This window comes from Sciurus carolinensis, chromosome 17, assembly GCF_902686445.1.
Source record: "Sciurus carolinensis chromosome 17, mSciCar1.2, whole genome shotgun sequence".
Taxonomy (NCBI): Eukaryota; Metazoa; Chordata; class Mammalia; order Rodentia; family Sciuridae; genus Sciurus; species Sciurus carolinensis.
This window is the reverse complement of record NC_062229.1, coordinates 49,485,682-49,506,289: the sequence shown is the minus strand read 5'-3', so window position 1 is coordinate 49,506,289 and position 20,608 is coordinate 49,485,682. Positions and strand designations below refer to the sequence as shown.

Sequence of the window (20,608 nt, the reverse complement as noted above, 5' to 3'; positions counted from 1 at the left end):
ATTGTACATAACCTCTCACATCAAAGAATTCATTGGTCCCAAATATAAGTACTCCACAAACTGAAAATTACTGCATTAGAATATATGAATCCAGAGGGCAGAAACCTATATACTTAGCCTCCATCTCTTTCTGAATAAGATATGAGACACACATCCATTTATGTTTCTGTCCCATCTGCACACTGAAGGAGTCAATAAATGTTTTTTTGAACTGAGGAAGTTTTAAATCCAGTCAAACAACATCTGCATAAATTAGTGTGGTGAAAAGACCATTTCCATTTGAGCTATCAACAAGCTACATTTGCTTACTCAAGTATATCCTTTTGTTTCAACTTTTCACCTTCAAGAATAACATTTAACTAGATGACTACCAATGATACAAATGCTACTATGGAAAAAATATCAAGATATTTAAGAACTTACAACTCAAACTCTAGGAGAACAAATGGAAATTTTAGACAATTTTAATAAAATATACACAAGATGGGAAAAAGAGAAGAGGCAGTCTACTAGAATCTTTGACTTCTACAACAGTAGTAGACAGAGTAATTTCTCAAGTAATAGATATTAAATGAACAAATATACCTACAAACCTACAAATGAATAAATTAAGGAAAAGGAAAACTAAGTGTAAGATCTGTAGGAGTTGGGGTAGAAAAATGAAGTACCAGGAAAGCCTGAGCAAAAACAATTTGTCTTTATTTTTGCAATTAATGAAGAAAAGGACACAAAGCTCTCAGAAGACTTAAAGTGGGGGTGAATATTGATTTTTTAAAGTCAAAGAAACAAAGTAGGAATCTGTGGTGATGACAAAGATAGGATCCAGCCCAAGAGAACAGCAGAAAAATCTCCCAAGAGTCTAACAAAGAAGGTGAGAGTTTGAAATCACCATAGAGTTGAGAAGATTAAGCAGAAGCACTGGGAAGATAGGATAGTTTGGGAAAGTGAAGGTAAGGTTGGAGTTTAGGAGGCAGCAGTAACTGAAGTGTCACACTCTGTAAGCAGAAGTTTACATCTAAAGTTCTTTTGATTCTATAAAGCCTTAACTCACACAATAAAACCTTCAATTCTACTGCCTTCTCTCCTCAAAAAAATCATCTTTCTACTTCTATTGTAAACATGAAAAATTAGGAAAAAATATATGCTGTACATGTGGGTGTGTGCATGTTTTTCTCTGTGAGCGCACGCATGTGCGTGTGTATATCTGTGTATGTACCCACACATTCCACTACCACACACTTTAAGTGCAAGAATAGTCATAACTGGAAATACAGACTTTATTTTACAGTTATCAGTCATTAAAACAAAAAAAAATTTAAAGAAATTTAAAGCATTTCCACTGAACTATCAAAGTAGCTTCAATTACAAATCTGCTTGAATGTTCTGCAGACTGTTAAACTAACAAACAGGCTATGGCTACTGGGAATTTTTCACCGACCAGAATTTACTTTTAAACTTTCTCATAATCATGTGAACCCACAACTGTGAATACTGCTTTAATTAACTTGGCTTATTTAAAATAAAGAGGATCTCAAAAGCAAAAATCTGAAGGTCAGCAGCTTATGGTTACTTGTGCTACCCTCCACGTACTATTGTTTCGACATTCCCAAAACTAAGAGCATGAGGATGCTAATCTAAACACTATAACTACATGTTCTGTAGCACATAAACCTATATTTTCATTCAAATACTAAAAAAAAAAAAAAGTGTTTTTAAAAAACTCAGAATAAATGCATGCTAAGAATTTGCATGCATATATGAAACAAATGGGAAATAAATACTTTAAAACAAGAGCAGCACAGGAAAACACATATTTCTAAATATATATATGCAACAATCACGATTCTTTTGCTTTTATCTTAAATATGAAATGAGGAAGGACTGTAGGCCATTGGATAGAACTGTTTCTCGTATTCCTGAAAATCTGTTTTTCCCCCTCTTTAATATTTAAGAAACACACACATAGGTTGCTGACAACTCTTAGAGAGCGGCTTGTGTTGTAGTTTTCACTTTCTCGGCTGTGAACAAGTGCATATGTGAGGGCTGGTCTTGCATGCACAAGCATGTACTTTGCCTGCATTAAATAAAATCACAACACAACACCAAGTACATCCACTCATTCATGTATGCCTGCAGTCCACCTCAAGGAGACTGAAAATATAAATACAAGCTGCTATTTTGGTGTGATCACACGAATATGGCAGCTTGTATTTTTTTTTTCTCCTTAACATTTTAACACTGGGCAGATTGTCTGCATTAACACACACCAAAATCAATTCTGCTCTAAAATTGCTTGTAAAATCCTCCTTTCCCTGAGGAATTTGTTTTTTATTTAAATAAAATATGGGCTTGGAAGAAACTGTGTAAAGATTTCAACATTTAGGACATATTAACTCTGTAAAGTGTGAGAGTCAAAGGACCAATGTACTAGTAGTATTTTTGCCCAAATTGGAACTGAGGGGGAGGTGGGAGATGGTCTTTACATTAATTCAAAAAAATTATCTCTGTAAAAACACTTTTGTATATTGTTAATTTTTTTTTTTAATTTCAAAAATGGTCTAGTTATCAGCTGTAGACTACAATATAACATAAGAACTACATTTTAGGTGCTGGGGTTATAGCTCAGTGGTACAGCACTTGCCTGGCACGCAGAAGGCACTGGGTTCTATCTTAAGCACCACATAAAAATAAATAAAAATAAAACAAAGGTACTGTGTCCATCTACAACTAAAATATTTTTTAAAAATTAAAAAACTACTTTTTACCAAAATCTTAAATAAGACACATATACTGTAAGAATACATGGAGTTTTTTCAATGGGAAAGAAAGGAAATGGAAGTAACTATTTAGTATATGCCACATCGAAATGTTCAGCATGAACAAAAAATAAAATGTAGAAATTCACATCATATATTATGTAAAAATACAAAAATGAATACATTTCTGTCCAATAGAACATTCTGTAATGATAGAAATGTTCTATATATGCATTGTCCAATTCAGTAGTTTTTAGCACTTGAATGTCACTACTGTGAGTGAACACTGAATATTTAATTTTATCTAATCTTAGGTTTAAACAGAAAACGTACCTAGAGTCCAACAAAACCAGATAGCACAAATCTATAGTTTTAAAAAGAATTTTAGCAATTACTAATAATTGCTAAATAAGTATTTAATTAATAATTAAATAAGTATTATTTAATTAATAAAGAAAGTTAGTTAATAAAGTAGCAAATAAGTGAGCACACAAAGCTTGCTTAAATCTTGTTTGAAACTTAACCAACATATAAACTATGAACAAAAGAAAGCATTAAAATAAGTGAGTTTCAATTTTTGTTTAAAAAAAAAATCTGAGCACAACATGAAGAGTCAAGAAAGAAATAATCTACTGGAAATGTTTACTACAATATCTAGAAATACAAAAGACTAAAAATTGAAGATAATGTCTAGCACATCCATTAGGCAATTAGATAAATTTTTAAATATGGCCAAAGTTAATTGACAAGGATAAAAACAAGTTAAAGAATGTTAATCATTTCCTCAAGAGAGAGGGAGGACACATTTTAAGATAAGACTATTTGGCAATAGCTTATAAATATGTTAATCTGCAAATGATGGTATAGATGCTATATTATATTTTTTAGAATAGACCTTGATTTGGTCTTGATAGACCAAATAACACTTCTTTGGCATCTACTATGGAAATGATATTTCACCCTAAACTCATTATTTTCCTTCATTTTAAATAATACTGAAATTCAGTATTAATGATACAGCTCTTGAAATAGGCAATGTAAGATATAATTTAGAAGTGCTATAAACTTGAAGTTCCTTGTTTTATTTTTTGATTATAAGTTTTTCAGTAACAAAAATGGGAATAGTAACAACTTCATTAGGTTGAGCTAAGAGCAACTAACTGAAATGAATGAAAAATCCTTTGAGGCAAAACAGGGTTAGTGACATAAGAGAATATTAAAATTAGTTAAAGAGGAAGGTAATATTTAATACAGTGACATATCCAGATCAAATAAATTCAATAATGATGGCAAAAACACAGCTCACAAGAGCAAATTTTCTTGTTTAAACTTAGACTAGAAGGCTGATAACAGAAGTATTTTTTAAAGGGTGCTTATGTCTCTAAAGACTGGAAAACCGTTATTGTAACTAGAATTCAACAACACTGATTGTCACCGGTAAGTTTCACAACTAGAGATCATTTATTAAGCATCAACTTGGCTACATACAGTAAGACAAAAATCAGAGTAGGGCCAAAACTTCCAGGGGCTTGCCATTAGGTGGAAAAGTAAGACCTGAGCTAATTCCAGAGCTCTTTCTTCTAAATAGTGCTGCTACTATGGCACCAGCTATGCTGCACTATACCCTTGCTCCCTCTTCCTCTATTAAACTTTTAACTTCTTATGGGTATATAAATATTTAAGTAGGTATTTCCAATCCCTGGTGCCTTGGGCAATTAAGATAAATATACTGAATGAACTGTCAAGTGGACCTAAATAAATGTAAGACTCAACGATTAAATAATGTCATTAAAAAGTTTTAAGAATATTATACAGAACATAGAATAGGCACAGATTATAACAAACTGAAAAGACTAGAAAACTCATCAGAGACGTGGTGGTGATAAAGTCAGGCCTTAAAGAGCGAGCTCTCAAGAGCGGTAAGAATGAAGGAAAGAAGGACTGTATAGAGGGAAAAGAGGGGTGGGAGGGGTGGGAGGGGTGGGGGGGAGGGAAAAAAAAATAAACATCATTGCCCTATGTAAAAAAAAAAAAAAAAAAAAAAAAAACTGTGTTTACAAACTGAATCTTCTGCAAGTTGAGGTACTTCGAGTTCAGAATCAGCATGAAAAAAGATAATTTTCACCCATTTCCCTTACTTATGAGAACTGACAGACAAGGTTTGAGTTATGCTTTATATCCCAAATGACAAATATTTACAGAGAAATCATGATTGATATGTTTATTGCTCCTTGTGGCCTAGACAAATAAAATCACCTTTGTGCAAAAAAAAAAAAAAAAAAAAAAAAAAGAGCGAGCTCTCAGAATTCCAACAGAGAACAGTGGAGGGAAGCAGTACTCCAGTAGAGGACAGCATGGAAAATGGAAACAAACTTGTTGATGGAAGTAATGCCAGATAATGTGGTCTGAAAGTTCATGGGAGGCTGTGTAAATTCATTCACTCTATAGGCTACAGGAAATCATAGAAACCTTGGATTAGGCAAGTAGTACAATTATTCATTTGCTTTGAGAAGGGTGACTGTCTACAGCACATGGACTAGATTAGAAGTGGAAAGACACTAGATCCAAAGAGAGCAATTAAACAAGTACAAGACTGTAGGTAATAAGTATCTGAAACACAGCTGCACAAATGGAACAGAGCAGATGAATTTGAGAAAACTACATATAACGACCCCCTAATTTATATTTAAAAATACATATCCCCAATCAATCTTCTTCTGCCTTTACCACTATATCTTTAGTCGAAGTCACTAATATTACTTAATTTGAAGCACTGTGATAGCCTATGCTGGCTCGTTTTCCAGGTTCCGTTCTTACATCCACTTTCAACAACTGCACACTGATCAGAATTATCTTTTTAGATATAACAGCTCTGCTCAATATCTTCCAACAGTTTTCCATTTGCAATTGGAATAAAATCCAAACTTCCTACTATGGCTGAAAAGACTGGCCTTTGCCCTCTTCTCAGATTTCCCTCTTTATATAAGTTGGTTCTAGTTATATCTTCCTTTTCATTTCTGTCATCACTAAGCTCATTTTCATTGAGGGACTGTATTAGTTGTTCCCTCTGCCTGGGGTGTTCTTCCCTTAGATCTTTGATGTAGATGGCTTTAAAATATTTTTCACAACTCAGCTCAAATGTCATCTTCTCAGAGATGCCAGTTGTGACAACTGTTCCTAAAGTGGCCATCTCTGTAGCTACTGTCCCTCTAACTATCCTATTAGCCTGCTTTATTTTTTCAGAGCAATGATCACTCAACAACTGTCCTCTTTATCTATATATGCTTCATGTCTCACTCCCTCCCACCACAGGGGAACGTACATCCTGTGATTGCAGAACCTGGTCTGTATTATTCACTACACTAATCCCCTCCAATGCAAAAGGAAAGCCTGGAACACAGTAGACCATAAATACATGTTTTTAAAAAATAATAAAAATCTTACTGGAGATGCTAGTGAACAAGTAATTCTATATAACCATCTCTGAGTTGTGTATGTTTTTTCTTGTATTATGAGATGCTTTACAGACTGGATGTGGGGGAAATGGACTTCAGGCCACAGAATGCCTTGTAAAGGTGCAAGGTAGTAAAATTATTCAAGTTATTCAGGTTTTGTAATTAAGCAATTCAGTAGCTTTAAATGAGACTAACCTAATTACCTTATAGGCTAAGTTCTTTGCACCATATTTAGAAAGGGTATGGAAACTTCTAAATGTAGAGGGAACCACGGTAAAGCTTTCAAGGGGAGGAGATATGGAATCTCTCCCATTTATACTATGAAATATAGGTTCTCCTAGTTGCTTTCCTTGAATTTCAATCTTGCCATGTTAATTAAGATATAGTAGTGGAGATAAATTATTTTCAAAAAAATTAGTACTACATGTATGTGTGTGTGTGTGTATTGTATTTTAACAAGAAAAATACCCAGAAGATAAACAAAATAGTTAAAAGAATATGGCTTTCAGTATTTTACATAGCAAAGCAGAAATGTTTGAAGTAACCAACCAAAATGATGAAAAAGCTCCTATTTGGTTTGGCTATCCAGGTTTTATTTTATTTTCCTCTCCTGTTTTAATTAATCTGGTCCCTATAGCCTCTGAGTGGGTGGTTGCACAACAGCCACATTCACACCATTTCCACTTCATAACTGTGGAAAGATGGATTATAATCCTGCTCAACAGACAGATGGATTTGAAGCTATCAATTTTTTAAAAATAATTGCCTGGCACTCTGGAAGAGATACCTCTACTGCTTGATTAGTAATATTTACTGCACATTTTGAGGCCTGTTTTATGGCTATTGATCACCTAGATTCTTAATCACCTAGATTCATTAGGCAATTCCTTGTTTTATCTGAATATTAATAATAATGCCCCATATGTTAATACAACAGTGTTCTACTTCCTAGAGAAATCAAGCACTGTCACCTAACACCTTTGAGTGTTAATCAAAATGACTTCTCACCCTGCAGTAAGTTCGATATGGTTTTGATGAATTCTGAATCCATGATTCCTCCTAAATATTTTCATTTTAAAATAGAAACTTTCATCTGTTAAATATGTAGTGAAACTTAAATGCAGTCCAGTCATCTGCTTATTCAGTGTTTGGGATCAGGAAAAAGATGATCTTGAAAGTCAGAGAGAGTTTGACATTATAATAGATTTAGTGGGAGTTGAACTAGCAGTGGAGTACACAGGCAAAACTACAGAAGAACTTGGAGGAAGCCATCAGAGATTTTCATGGCTCTTCACATACTGGGATGATCCCAAATACCAATGATTTTATTTAGGATTTTCATATAAATTAATGCTATTACTACATGTGCTGGTTGAGCATCCTTAATTCAAAATCCAAAATCTAAAATATTCCAAGATCTAAACTTTCTGGATGCTGACATGATGCTCAAGAAGTTTCAGATTTTGGAGCATTCCGGATTTTGAATTTTCAGATTGGTGGCGATCAATCAGTAAATGCTATGCAAATATTTATTTCAAATCTGAAAAAAATCAGAAATCTGAAACTGTGTTGGTTTCAAGCATTTCAGATAAGGAATACTCAACCTGTACTCATTAATCTACAAAACCACTGTGATTACAAGACTATTCCCATTTTACAGAAAAGGAAACTGAGGGGAAAAGATGCTGAAAGTAATCTGCCCATTATTACAGTAAACATAGCTATAACTCACCCTAGGGTCCAAGACACAAGTTCCGTGTACTTCCCATCACATGACTCAGAAAGATAAGGTCCACTATATAAAAGTTATGGACATTTATTATGTGCTAAATAAGAAACTGCTCTTTCACATTATAAATACTAAGTAGATTAAGAGGCTTGCAAACCTCAATAGTTTCAAGAGAAAGAGAGAATAAGACAGATAAGATAGTGGTCATTTTAAAAGTAATTTGGTGGGCTGGGGAGATAGCTCAGTTGGTAGAGTGCTTGCCTTGCAAGCACAACACCCTGGGTTCGATCCCCAGCACCACAAAAAAAAAAAACAAAAAAAAAACCAAAAAAAGTAATTTGGTAAGAAATGAATTTGAATGTATAAAGCAAAGGGCAAGTTTTTCTACTAATACCAATATAATTACTACATAATATAACCATATTAAAATAGTATTTAACCAGTTTTATCAATGACCAACAATTCATTTGAAGTCATGTAAACCTGATAAAATTTATAATTATAAGATCAATGTTAAAAACATATGCTTTTTAAAAGGAATGCAGAGAATAATACTTATTAAAGTTTGGTCAAAAAGCTTTGCTTTTCATTCAAGTAAAATATGCATTCAATTATGGCTCCTCTATGGATTTACATTTTACTAAAATTAGTAATACTGATTGGAATTATTGAAAGTAATATAGTTTTACATACGTTCTTCTAACATCTTGTTCAATCATTGATCGTAGTTCTTTATCTTGGAAGAATTTATTCCAAAGACTCTGAAATAAGGAGAACAAGCTAATTAAAATAATCCCATACTTTTGCTTGACTTTTACAACTTCAATTTAATATTTTAAGTGATTAAATTTATTCTCCAAATTGTGATTTCAGGTTTCTTGGTAGGAAACCTGAGATTGAGGTAATTTTTATTAAAATCTATTTCAATCTTAAAACACATCCTTATCCTAACATCTATTTTTCCAGTCTGATACTATTTTACATATTTTAAAGATATATATTATCTCTATAAAGTGAGTGACTATTTTCACTGCTGTATACTATCCTACTACTATCCATAAAAATAATAAAAAATGCATGGATTAAAGCAGTATCCATTGATCAACTGGTCCCAGCTTGAACCTCACCAGAAGTTCCAATGCACTAAGAGAGATATACAATATTTTCCACAAAGCCTCATTTTATAATCAAATAGGCTTTTATGCAGTTTTAAAATGTAAACTTAGAGAAAGTTTTAAAAAATATTTAACATTTCATGGTGTGATACCAAAGACTAACATACTAATTACATGTATCAGGAAAAAGATATGCTAACATTATGTAGTAAATGGGAATATTTTTTCCCTATTCGTAACTAACTAGACAGGAATAAGAACAGCAATAATTAAAGAAGTTATAAAATGTCTTTAAAATAATAATCATTCTTAGTCTTCACTGGAATATGAGTAGAGGTCGGCCTGATTCCTTTTCATGGTCTTTTTAAAACTTCTTCAGACACTCACTAGAAAGTGATACTTCCTCCTTCCTGGGAGTTAGTTCTGCCAAGTGGACACTTCTCCCTACAGGAAAGAAGACTCTCCTAAGCCTCTCTACTCCCATCTTGATAAAACAGTCCAGTTCTTAAGCATATGCTCTTCTACTTTACTCTTACTTCTTACAGACTGCTAGGACTTTTCTATAGTGGCATTCCACTGAATTAAATTACAAACTTCCTGTAACAATGTATGTATATAACAGAATTATTTCCATTAGGTTTTAGTAGCATAGTATGTGGCATAAAGAAAATGCTTGGCATGAAATACACTATCATCAAGGTGACTTTTAAACAGTCACATATGCATACTCTTTTAGGTAAAAATGGTTGATATAAGAATAAGTGAACTTTACCCCTTCATCCTGTGAAAGAGGATTGTTGATCATCAAATCTTGTTGGCCAACAACCTTCCTGGGGTTTGTGATATGCTGGTAAAGAACAAAAACACATAGAAAGATCAGAGCCTAACTGGCCTTTAAAGTATTAAAAAAAAAGACAATTACAATAATTATATTTACTATTTACTTACTACTTCTTTAATGTTGCTATACCATACTCTTAACTCTTTAATTCTACTTATCCATTGACTTTTATCTTGAGGAATAACACAAAGAAACAGCTGTCAAGAAAAAAAAATTCGTAAGAATCATAAGAAATACAATGTGAAACCAGGTCAAACAGAACAACCTGCAAATTGAAATCAATATCCCATTAATGCTATATTATATTCATATTATTATTATAATTTCAAGTAATCTATACTTGGGATTATTTAAGAAACATACAATTAGAAAATTTAAAAATTGAGTAATCAAAAGCAAAAGTAGATCTCAAAAGCTGCACCATGAAATAGAATCAAGTCTCCTTCTATATTCATATTAAAAATGAAAAATCATCGACATTCAATTATAATTCCCATTGTACATTCTAATCTTCCTGGGATTGGCAGGGAGCTATTACAAGGTACAATTCTGATTAGTAATTTCTAGGCTCAAGATTTTACTTTAAAACAAAGCAGAGAAGAACAGTAAGAACAGTCTGAGAAAGGAGGATACAGTGCAAGAAGCAAATCATTCACAGCAAAAAATATAATTTACAAATGGCAATCAGCTTATGGAAATAAGCATTCTTAAAAAGACAAATTTGATTTAATTTAATTTAATGCAACATTAAAATAAAATTGGATTTAGGTTTATTTTTAGCAGATGAAGGCTACTAAAAGTTAAACAACAGGGATTAGAGGTAGGGCACAAATATCTGTATACAAATATTCTAGCAGCAGGTCTTCTGTGTGCATCTAACAGAAGAAAAATGTATTTTAATTATTAAATCTAAATTATTAAATCTAAAACTGTCTGATATATCATGTGTTTCTTACGGTCTGCTTGCACAGATTGAATATGCTGGATTTATGCAGATAACCCTAAAAACTTTTGATAGAAGTCACTTTTAAATCACATATGAACCTAAATTAATTCATTTTGAAGAAAAAGGACACTTCTTCAAAGCAATTAAGAAGATAACTGTGGGTTATGATGACTAGTTCTGGTAACCAATGACCTTTCCATTGAAGGAGACTGACCCAGTTACCTTCCAATTCTGCTTGCTACCCTTGATTCTTTGTTTCTAGCAAAAGAAACAGGAAAAATATTTTCTGTTTATGAAGAAAAAAGGGAGGGTGACTAACTGAGGGTGATTGATACAACACAAACAGGAAGATTACCCACCTCCCCTACTTCTGCTTAGCTTCAAGAATTTCTATAAAAGCCTCTATGTAATGCAAAGATGTTGCTCTGAAATTTATACCATCAAAAGAGATGAAAAGATAGTCATTTCAAATGATTCCCTCAACAATTATTCAGGACTAAGGTGGTTCAAGCTTACTAGTAAATGTCTTATGAAAAATAAACATGGATGGCCAAAAAACTGAAGTGAAGTCTCTTGGAAAATTCAGTGATTCCCTGCATGGGTAATCTTCCAGGGCATCAGGTACTGTGTTGATATATTGCAACCACAAACTGTAAATAAATATTTTCTTCTTACCTTCCAGCAAATGCTGCGGAACCTGCTGCTTCTCAGCTGCCCATTAATCCCTTTCTGCCTTATTGTTGCCAAGTAATTGTTGTTTACAAATAGTTCTTCCCATTCTTTCCTATATGAAAGAAAGCAAAGCATGGGAATCCTTTTGTTACAATTCTTCTGCTTGAAGAGGAGTGCTACAGGAAAATAATTTTAAATAAGTCTAAGAAATGCAACTTTTAAAATGTATATATTTAGTTTGTTTCTGAACGCATGGCTGTCTTTTTGGACACAGTTCTTCTGTAGATTTAATGAATATGTAGATAGCTATAATTATGCCAGCTTCAGAAATTCATAATGTCTATGGAGGCTATTCCATTTCATCTAAAATGTTGGTAGTGCAGTTCAGTGACTAAACAAGAAAAAATGAATATTAATAACAATATATGACTGCTTGAGTCACTGACAGATATACCTGCTCTGAAAATAAACGGAAAAAATGTACTGTTGATTACACCAGCTTCTCACATGAAATATCTGTTTGAACAAACTGGTTTCTCTTTAATGTTAAGCTGGGCATTTAAGTATAATAGAAAACTACTTTCTTTAACTGTTGGTACTATTTACTATTGAAATCTCTGCAACTTCTTTCTACATGATCAGTTTTAAAATTTTAACAGGTGCAGGCAAATTTGAAGAAAACATCAAAAAATTAAAAAGCCTCACTGTAAAAACTGTTAAAGGCAAGCTTGAGTACCTTGCAGTACCTATGGCTGAGTAGATAAACAACTGAAATATGCCTCCCAGGCATGCAGGCACCAGGGGCCTAACACCTGTGCCTCATTAATATACAAGTAAATCTGCTCTACTGGGAAACAATTGGAAATTAATTGTCCCAAACCATTTACTGAGTTTGAATAAAGGAATTAGACCTATATTCCCAGCATCTTGCACCTAACTAAACACTAAGAATCATTTGTCAACAGTTGAGGCTACTGAGATCAGTTTCATGAAATTACTTTTGAATTCCATGATGCCACAATAAAATTAACTTAAAATTTAAAATTTACTATCAAAGCTGAAACCCTGGGGGCATTCTCTCAAGAGAAATTTCCTAAAAAGTCATTAAAACTCTCAGTTTTATTTATATGCACAGTTGTCACTGACTAGACCCTTCTCCTTTAAAAAAAAAAAAAAAAAGTTGCATACTATGCTGACAATCATGAACACAACTAGCTGTACATCCAAAGTTCAAAAATCTGACCACAAGGCAAGATGCATCTTCTCCACAAAGTTCCACAAGAGTGACCAAAGACAACGCCACATTCCCTACTTCCATCAGAACATTCAGCCTGTAAAACTGATCCCACTACACCATTTCTTCTTCCAATAGAGGCTTGGGACACAAGCTCCTGTACAATGCTAAGAGAAATGTAACTTTATCTCCACTCCAAAAAATTTCTTTTTCCTCACTCTATTAATAAGAAAAATATTTTAATTTGCATTTGTGTTATTAGTGAAACTAAAATATTTTCAAACATTTGGGTCATGTTATTTCTTCTTTATTAAAACTTTGTCCATGTTAAGCAGAATAGCATAGTAGTTAAGAGCATAGGCATGAGAATTACAATCCTGGGATGAAAAAGTCAGACATATAGTCAGAAACCATAAATTATTTACTAGCTTACAGTCTGCTTGCATGAACAAGTTACTTAACCTCCCTGAGCCTTAGTTTCTTTATTGATGAAATAATAATAGCATCCCCCTCAAAAAATTATGAAGATTAAAAGAATACATGAAACACCCTCAGAAGAGTACATAGTACACATCATTTTTAAAAAGTATTGCTAGTAATAATTATAATACTGATTTTATTTTAGATGCTTTATTATTGATCCAAGAGGAGCTTTCAATACATGTAAGACATCATACCTTTGTCATGCATATATATACATATATATATAATTTTAAACTGGTTGACTTGATTTTCAACACAACAAGGCTTTTTTAATGTATATACAATTTAGATCTAAAATTACTTTCTCTTATTGATCAGCCCATTGCTTTCTTAATTCTTGGTCACTCACAGATCAAAGAAATACTGAATTTTTTGTTTTTTTTTTTTAAACTTTAACCCATTTGTATTACCAATGATGTTTTAAATATTTTCTACTTCCACATAATTTCACACATATACCCACATCTTCTATTACTGAAGTTTGGTTTTTATCCAGTTTTTACTTTTATTCAGAGATAAGCAACAAGTAACTAAGAACATTAGAGGAGTACATTTCAGAACCTTATGCATGTTTAAGTAGTTTGTGCTCTCAAAAAAAAAAAAAAACAACAACAAAAAAACCCCTACAGATTTCAAATGTATTCTGAACTCAAAAGGAACCAGGCATTTCCATAGCTGGAAAACACCAATAATTCCCAGTAAGAGAAAGAAATATGAAGCAATACTCATCCAGCTTCTTCCAAAATCAGCCTCTATTCACAGGTACCAAGAAATTGTGAAAGTACAAGCACAGCTGGTCGCTAGATTTATCACCATCTTGTCAAAAGAAACAGGTTTTTAAGGTCAAGTTACATACTACTTAGGTAATGAAGGATAATTATTTGTTAGCTTAAATAAGACCTTGTACCTTGATTACAGTGTTGGTACAGAGAAAAGAGAGACTGAGGTATCTGAATTAGAAACATTATCTCTGAAATTTACAATCATTTAAATTTATTCATGGGTACTTACAGTTCTCTAATTAGGGCATTAACAGCACAAGCTGAGTCCTAACAGGCACACAAAGGCCATAAGATAATCTATTGTCTTTCTCTTCAATGGACTAGTGTTTCATTAATAAACTGATACAAAGTACATAAAATATGAAGTACCTAATATGTATTTAGCACATAGATTTTTTTTTTAAAACCATGAAGTTAAGTGAATGGACAGATAGATGTGTAAACAAATAGTAATAAGATCCACGCTGGTAGTATATTGAAGGGATAATTATTTTTAGGTTTAAAAATTAAAACTCAGCACCACAGGTGATGCAACTCTATCCCCAAGAATTAAGCTATGAGAGGACAACTGCAGAGGGAAAATGTTGAAAACTGCATTGCTTCTAGGGGAGCTGGATCAAAATGAAACTTTTTACAATCAGAAATATGAATGATGGGTCTGCTCCAAAACCTGAGGAAGACAAGGCAAAAGAACAGGGAAAAGTGACGATTTGGTGCTAAAATTTTTCAGTTTAATTAGCAAAAATAAAGGAAAGGTAGTTGCTACACTTTGTCTTATACTAACATATATATTTTCTCTGACAATATCATTAAAATGCTAAAAAGTCCATTTATGATATATTTCAGGTAAACCACTTCTAACCACTACAAGAACCCTCTTAGAGTTTTATTTTTGATTCTTCTTTATGAATGAGGAAATTATGGTTCGTAAAAATTACTCTCAAGAGAAAAAAGGAATGAGATTTAGGGAAAGCACACAAAAATGACCTTGGCAATGAGGTGGGGTAGAAATGTTTTCTTGTTTTCTTCTCCCCAATTTTAAATTTTAAACATTAAGTCTGAGGACAAAAGACAAGTTTTCAACTGTTGAACTGGGAAGATAAGTCAACAACTACTACAGTGAGCAGTTAAAAAACCTTATACACTTTGGGTGCAGAAGCCTAAGTGATGAATAGATAAGACACCTGGGCCTTTAAGGACTCCCTTTTAAAAGTAGCACTAGTGCCACCTAGTGGCAATTATTCTACCATGCAGGCACTGGGTCCCTGAAAACAATCAGCATCCTATCAAGGAGGGGCAGGGATGGGTACATTTCTTTTCTCATGTCAGGTCAATGGATTAGCAATTGAGAAGGACTGTTGAGAAGTTCTTTAAGCCTACCTCTGTGCTCAGAAAAAAAACATTATGACTGATTAAAAGCAGCCATGAGTGTAGCAATCATTTCTAAAAAATGAAATCAACTTTTGCAGCAGCAATTGATGCCTTCCCTCTAATAAAATTTAGGTATTTAAGTCTCTTGCAATATGGGCTTTTTTTAAAATATGAAAATTAATTTGAATATGCACTGAATAAATACAGCTGATGATTATAAAGAGATATTTCCAATTATATATTTTAATCTAATATTTCCCAAAAATTCAAATAAAATTGATATGAAACTAGTTAGCACCTTCTAAGTTTAATTGTTTAAATAGTTTTGTAACCTAAATGATGTATAAATTAATAAATTATGTACTAATTTAGGTCTAGAAAACTTTTAATTATTGTTCCAAATGGCAATGCACTATAGAAAATTATATTTTATACTTTGTATGACGGTTTCTATCCTATTTCTAGGCGTCATTTCGATGGAGATAACATCTCTATGGGGGTAACTTAAGAAACCAAACAACTACAGTAATGGGAAAAAGTTAGAGACTACATATAGTTTCGTACTGAAGGTCTCCAGTACATGGTGAAAGAGAGCTACTTTGGCTTCTGATAATGAATTTCCTGGGTGAATAAGGGAAAGGATGATCATTAAGAAGAAGCCCGAGTCACAGAGGGTAGGAGAAGAGAGATGGGGAGGAAACATGCTTCTAGTTCCTGGGAGGTATGGTGAGAGGGCATTGGGCAGAATGATCCCTCAAAAATGCCCATGTAGTTTACAAGATCTGCCAGCCAACCTGACCTCCTTACTGAGATCTGAATAGAGAGATAACAGAACAACAACAACAAAAAGCCAGGACAGGATGCAGATGACTTTCAAGCAGAATTAAATCACAGTTAATGGGTAGAATATGTGAAGCTGAGGAAGCACAAAGTAAGAAAGCCGAACTTGATACAAAAAGGTTTATATAATTATAATTCCGAAGTACCCCACATGCCAGTATTTGGAAAACTGCCATATTAATTTTGATCATATTTGTTTTATCAAATGCAAAGGAATAGAAGACAAATTTTTAAAATGTTTCCAATCTATACAGAAATATATTAGTGAAAAATACGTGAAAGGACTGTACCTTAATTCCAGTATTCTGCCTGATAAAATTTTAAAGCTATGATTTTGAAAATACTATTCAAATAGAACAAGGAACATCTAGCTTAAAATCAATGAAAATATGAGCAGTGTAAATTAGGTATGTCAGCATCAGACTGTAAAGTGTGGCACCAGATATGGGTAAGCTACAACATTAGGACTGCAGGTGCCAAGATCAACCAGATAAACACCGATGTTATCTATAATTACCTCATTTTTAGCTTAAATCACAGGTAATGAGGGAACTCAGAGTCTCTAAAAGGCAATTAGAAATTGTACTGGCTTTTTTGCTTCCTGTATCAGGAATTTTTGAAAACTTACTTTTATTTAAAGCTTTTTTCCTCTTCATAATGAAACGTCGGGGCATATCACTTATACATATAAAAACAGAATGCACAATTACCCACAAGCTTAAAATGAATTTCTTCATACATCTAGGTAAAATATGTTCTCACATGGTGAGGTGCCACTGAAACAAAGGCAAAGAACAGTTCACTGCATGGAAGTTTGCTAAAATTGATTTAATATAATGTTTTTGTTCAGGTTTGAATTAATTTTGAATTGGGAAATCTTAAGCTTCCATCTTAATATCTACATGGGCACAAAGAACTCAGTTAAATACATTTGAAGATAGATATAACACTCTCTTAAAAATGTATTATTTTCTTCAAAATACAGTGTTTTAAAAGCCTTTAAATTGAAGGTCATATAAAATAGGTAAACTCAAAAAATCATTCTTTCAGAAATGGAATCAAGGAAAGCTGTATCATTAGCATTTTAATTTTATAAAAACTTCTTTAATTTATAAAATATTAACCACATAACAAAAGTCATTAAATTACTAATCAAAGAATCAGCATTTAGAAATGAGGCAAGAAAAGGATTCTATATCAGAATATCTCTATGAAATAGCCTGAATAATTTTATACTCCCTGGTTTACTGGTGTTTCTCATACAACTAATAAGTAGGGGGGAAATGCCCTTCTTTGAGACTTCTCTTGCCACATCTTCATCTTCTTCTCACTCTCAACCCCCATTTACCTTGATATTTGTGGTAACTGGCCAAGGGTTTGATAGCTAACTTTTAAAACATAATTTGCCACACAACTGGAATGTAACCAATGCAATAAAGAAAACCCTTCAGAATCAAGAACAAATTATTTTCCAGGAATTTAGAAATAGGCATTTATTTAGTAAAATCTGATGTACTGATTAAAACCTAAACCTATCTCTTAAAGCATGTTTTCCAAGAGTGAGTTGATTTACAAGGTATTATATAAATAGAAATACATGTATGTTTGAAATAAGTACTTTCTCTTGAAAAGATCAAAATGGACTGTATTTTAACTGAATCTTTCATTCATTTAACAACCTCTAGAGCAGCAACATCCAGGAGAACTTTATGAGGTGCCAGAAATGTTCTATACCTGACTAATATTAATCACCTATTGCTACTAAATCAGTGAAATATGGCTAACACAGGCAAAGAACTACAGATTTATAATTAATTTAAATCACCACATGTAGCTAATGGTTCCTTGTTTGGGACAGCAAAGCTCAAAGTATTTTAAGGATATCAACTCATATATGCATTCAACTGTTAAAGTAACAATTATAAAGAATCAAGGAATGAAAAGATAAATATACACATGATACTCATAGTGTAACTGGGGGATGAAAACAAATAATCATTAAAAATTAATATATGTGGCTAAATAAATCAAGGTAATTCCATAAAAGATATTGTAATACAGTATATAATTATTCTAAATGAATGGTGCTAATAAAAAGAATTACTGGATATAAATAAAATACTTGCTCTTTCTTGTCTTATTGCCCTTCCCTGTGGGTGTTTTTTGACACGATCATCACCTCTGCCTTCCATCTCTTCCACCTCCTTCTTCTCATATATACACATGTGAAAGTTAGGAAAGCGGATCTTTATGTATGACAGTGTAGTAACTTTTAGTAGTTACCAAAAATAGTCAACGCAGGAAAGAATTAGACCTAAGATTCATATCGTTAAGTCAAACATAACCATACTCAAGTAACAAACTGGCTAAAAGAACCCAGAAAGGATATCTTAAAAGAAGACACATGGGTTGGGTAATAAAATTAACTTTAGTTTAAAGTAAATGATGTACTTTAAATTTATTTGGATTAAAGTACTGGTGGAAACAATTTCATATGGACCTCTGTAAAGGTAAGGAAACGTCCCTACATGAATGCTACTAAAAAAATTGCTCTCAATTGTAGATTAATATGTGAAACACTTGAGAACAAAAGGATTTCAGATTTTGCAGATTTTTTTGTTGTTGTTGTTGCTGCTGCTGCTGTTTTTGATTTGGACTATTTGCATGGACTTTACCAGTTGAGTATCTCAATCTGAAAATAAACTCAAAATGCTCCAAAATCTGAAACTTTTTGGCGTGATCACTGCTCCAAAATGTTTTAGATTTTGAAGCATTTCAGACTTTGGGTTATGTGGAATAGGGATCTCAATCAGCATAATTTAGAAGGAAAAAAGCTATGTATTTTCAAAAGCATGCTTAAACACAATAATACCTGAATTAACTGGTGTGATGAAATGTATGTCACATATGTGATGTTGCAAGTACCAATATATTTCCAAGACTTAAAAGTAACTGTTGTCCACCTGTGGTATACATTTGGAAAATGCAAACCTATTTCCACTTACATTAAATAACAAACTACTTTGTTTTTATAGTTCCCCATTTCATTTTTAGTGACATTTCTTTCGTGCCTATTTTTGTCAGGCTATCATAATCACCAATTTAAGGTTGTATAGTCCCTCCCCCACATTTGTAGTTTTGCTTTTCAAGGTTTCAGTAATCCTAGTCCACTAGCAGCCTGAAAATATTAAATTGAAAACTCTAAAAATAAATAATTCTTAAATTTCAAATTGTATAACATTATGATTAAGGAAATGCATGATCCTAATCCACCCTGCCCCAAACATGGGTAATCCCTCTTTCCAGCATATCTATGCTGAATATGCTACACACCCATGAGTTATGTAGTAACTATTCCTGTTACCAGACCAAATGTCTTGGTGTCATGTTTATGTGCAAGAAACACTTACTTTATCTAATATTAACCGCAAAGTTCAAGAGTAATAATTTGGGCAACCTGGATATGCCAAGAAGATACAAAATGCTTCCTTTAAGTAAAGAGGTAAATGTAAAAAATCATATGCTGAAATTGGTCTACTATAAGAATGAATCTTTTATCTGTGAATCTGTGAAGGAAAATTAAATTCATGCTAGTTTTGCTGTGGTACCTCAAACTGCAGAAATTATGGCCATGATGTATAATAAGTGTGGGGTCCTCTCTGCCACATCCCACGTGGAGGAGAAAAAGGTAAACTGCAGGAGGAGGATGTTGGTAGTTTTTCTATCTATTACCCAAAAAACTTATCTACTCAATGAACACACAAGAGTTAATACTCTCTTTATGAGACGGGGCATGATGGGTCCAGTCATACCAGCTCTGGCCTCTTTATAACAACCAAGTTGCCCAACTTTCCTTTATTTACAATATACAGGTAAAGGGGGACCAGGAGGAGTTTCTTCTGTGATGGACAAGATAGGGTGGAGTTAGGGGAGCCATCCTCTTAGGGGGAAAATTCCAGAAGGAGACAGGAAACCACTCCCATGCAGCACCAAATATTTCCCAGCAGTTCCTAGAAGTCAGGTCTCTGTGTCCCATGGCTCAACCTAGTCTGATTCTGCTAAATAAGGACAGTGTCCCACAAATAAGTACTTAGTAAAAATGGAAAATACATTAAATACATGTTTCAGTACTATCTGTAGTTTCAGTAATCAATGGGGGGAGGTCTTAGAAAGTAAAAAATAAGGGGATCAAGGAATACTACTGTACATTAGCTTTTTAAAAAAATAGTTTAGGTGTAGATGGACACAATACCTTTATTTTATTTATTTTTATGTGGTGCTGAGGATCAGACCTAGTGTCTCATACATATGAGGCAAGCACTCCACTACTGAGGTACAACCCCAGCCCTGCACATTAGCTTTTAGACTGTCATTTACTTAAACT

The 20,608-nt window shown here is 33.1% G+C and overlaps 1 protein-coding gene across 1 annotated transcript in view; it reads right to left on the bottom strand.

Annotated features, from left to right (window-relative positions):
• Tbc1d5 (TBC1 domain family member 5) overlaps positions 1-20,608 on the bottom strand; it is a 536,784-nt gene that overhangs the window by 214,476 nt on the left and 301,700 nt on the right. Inside the window, 4 exon segments of the mRNA XM_047531151.1 lie at positions 8,634-8,701; positions 9,828-9,902; positions 10,004-10,093; positions 11,518-11,626. Of these exon segments, the coding sequence (XP_047387107.1) occupies positions 8,634-8,701; positions 9,828-9,902; positions 10,004-10,093; positions 11,518-11,626 (342 nt within the window).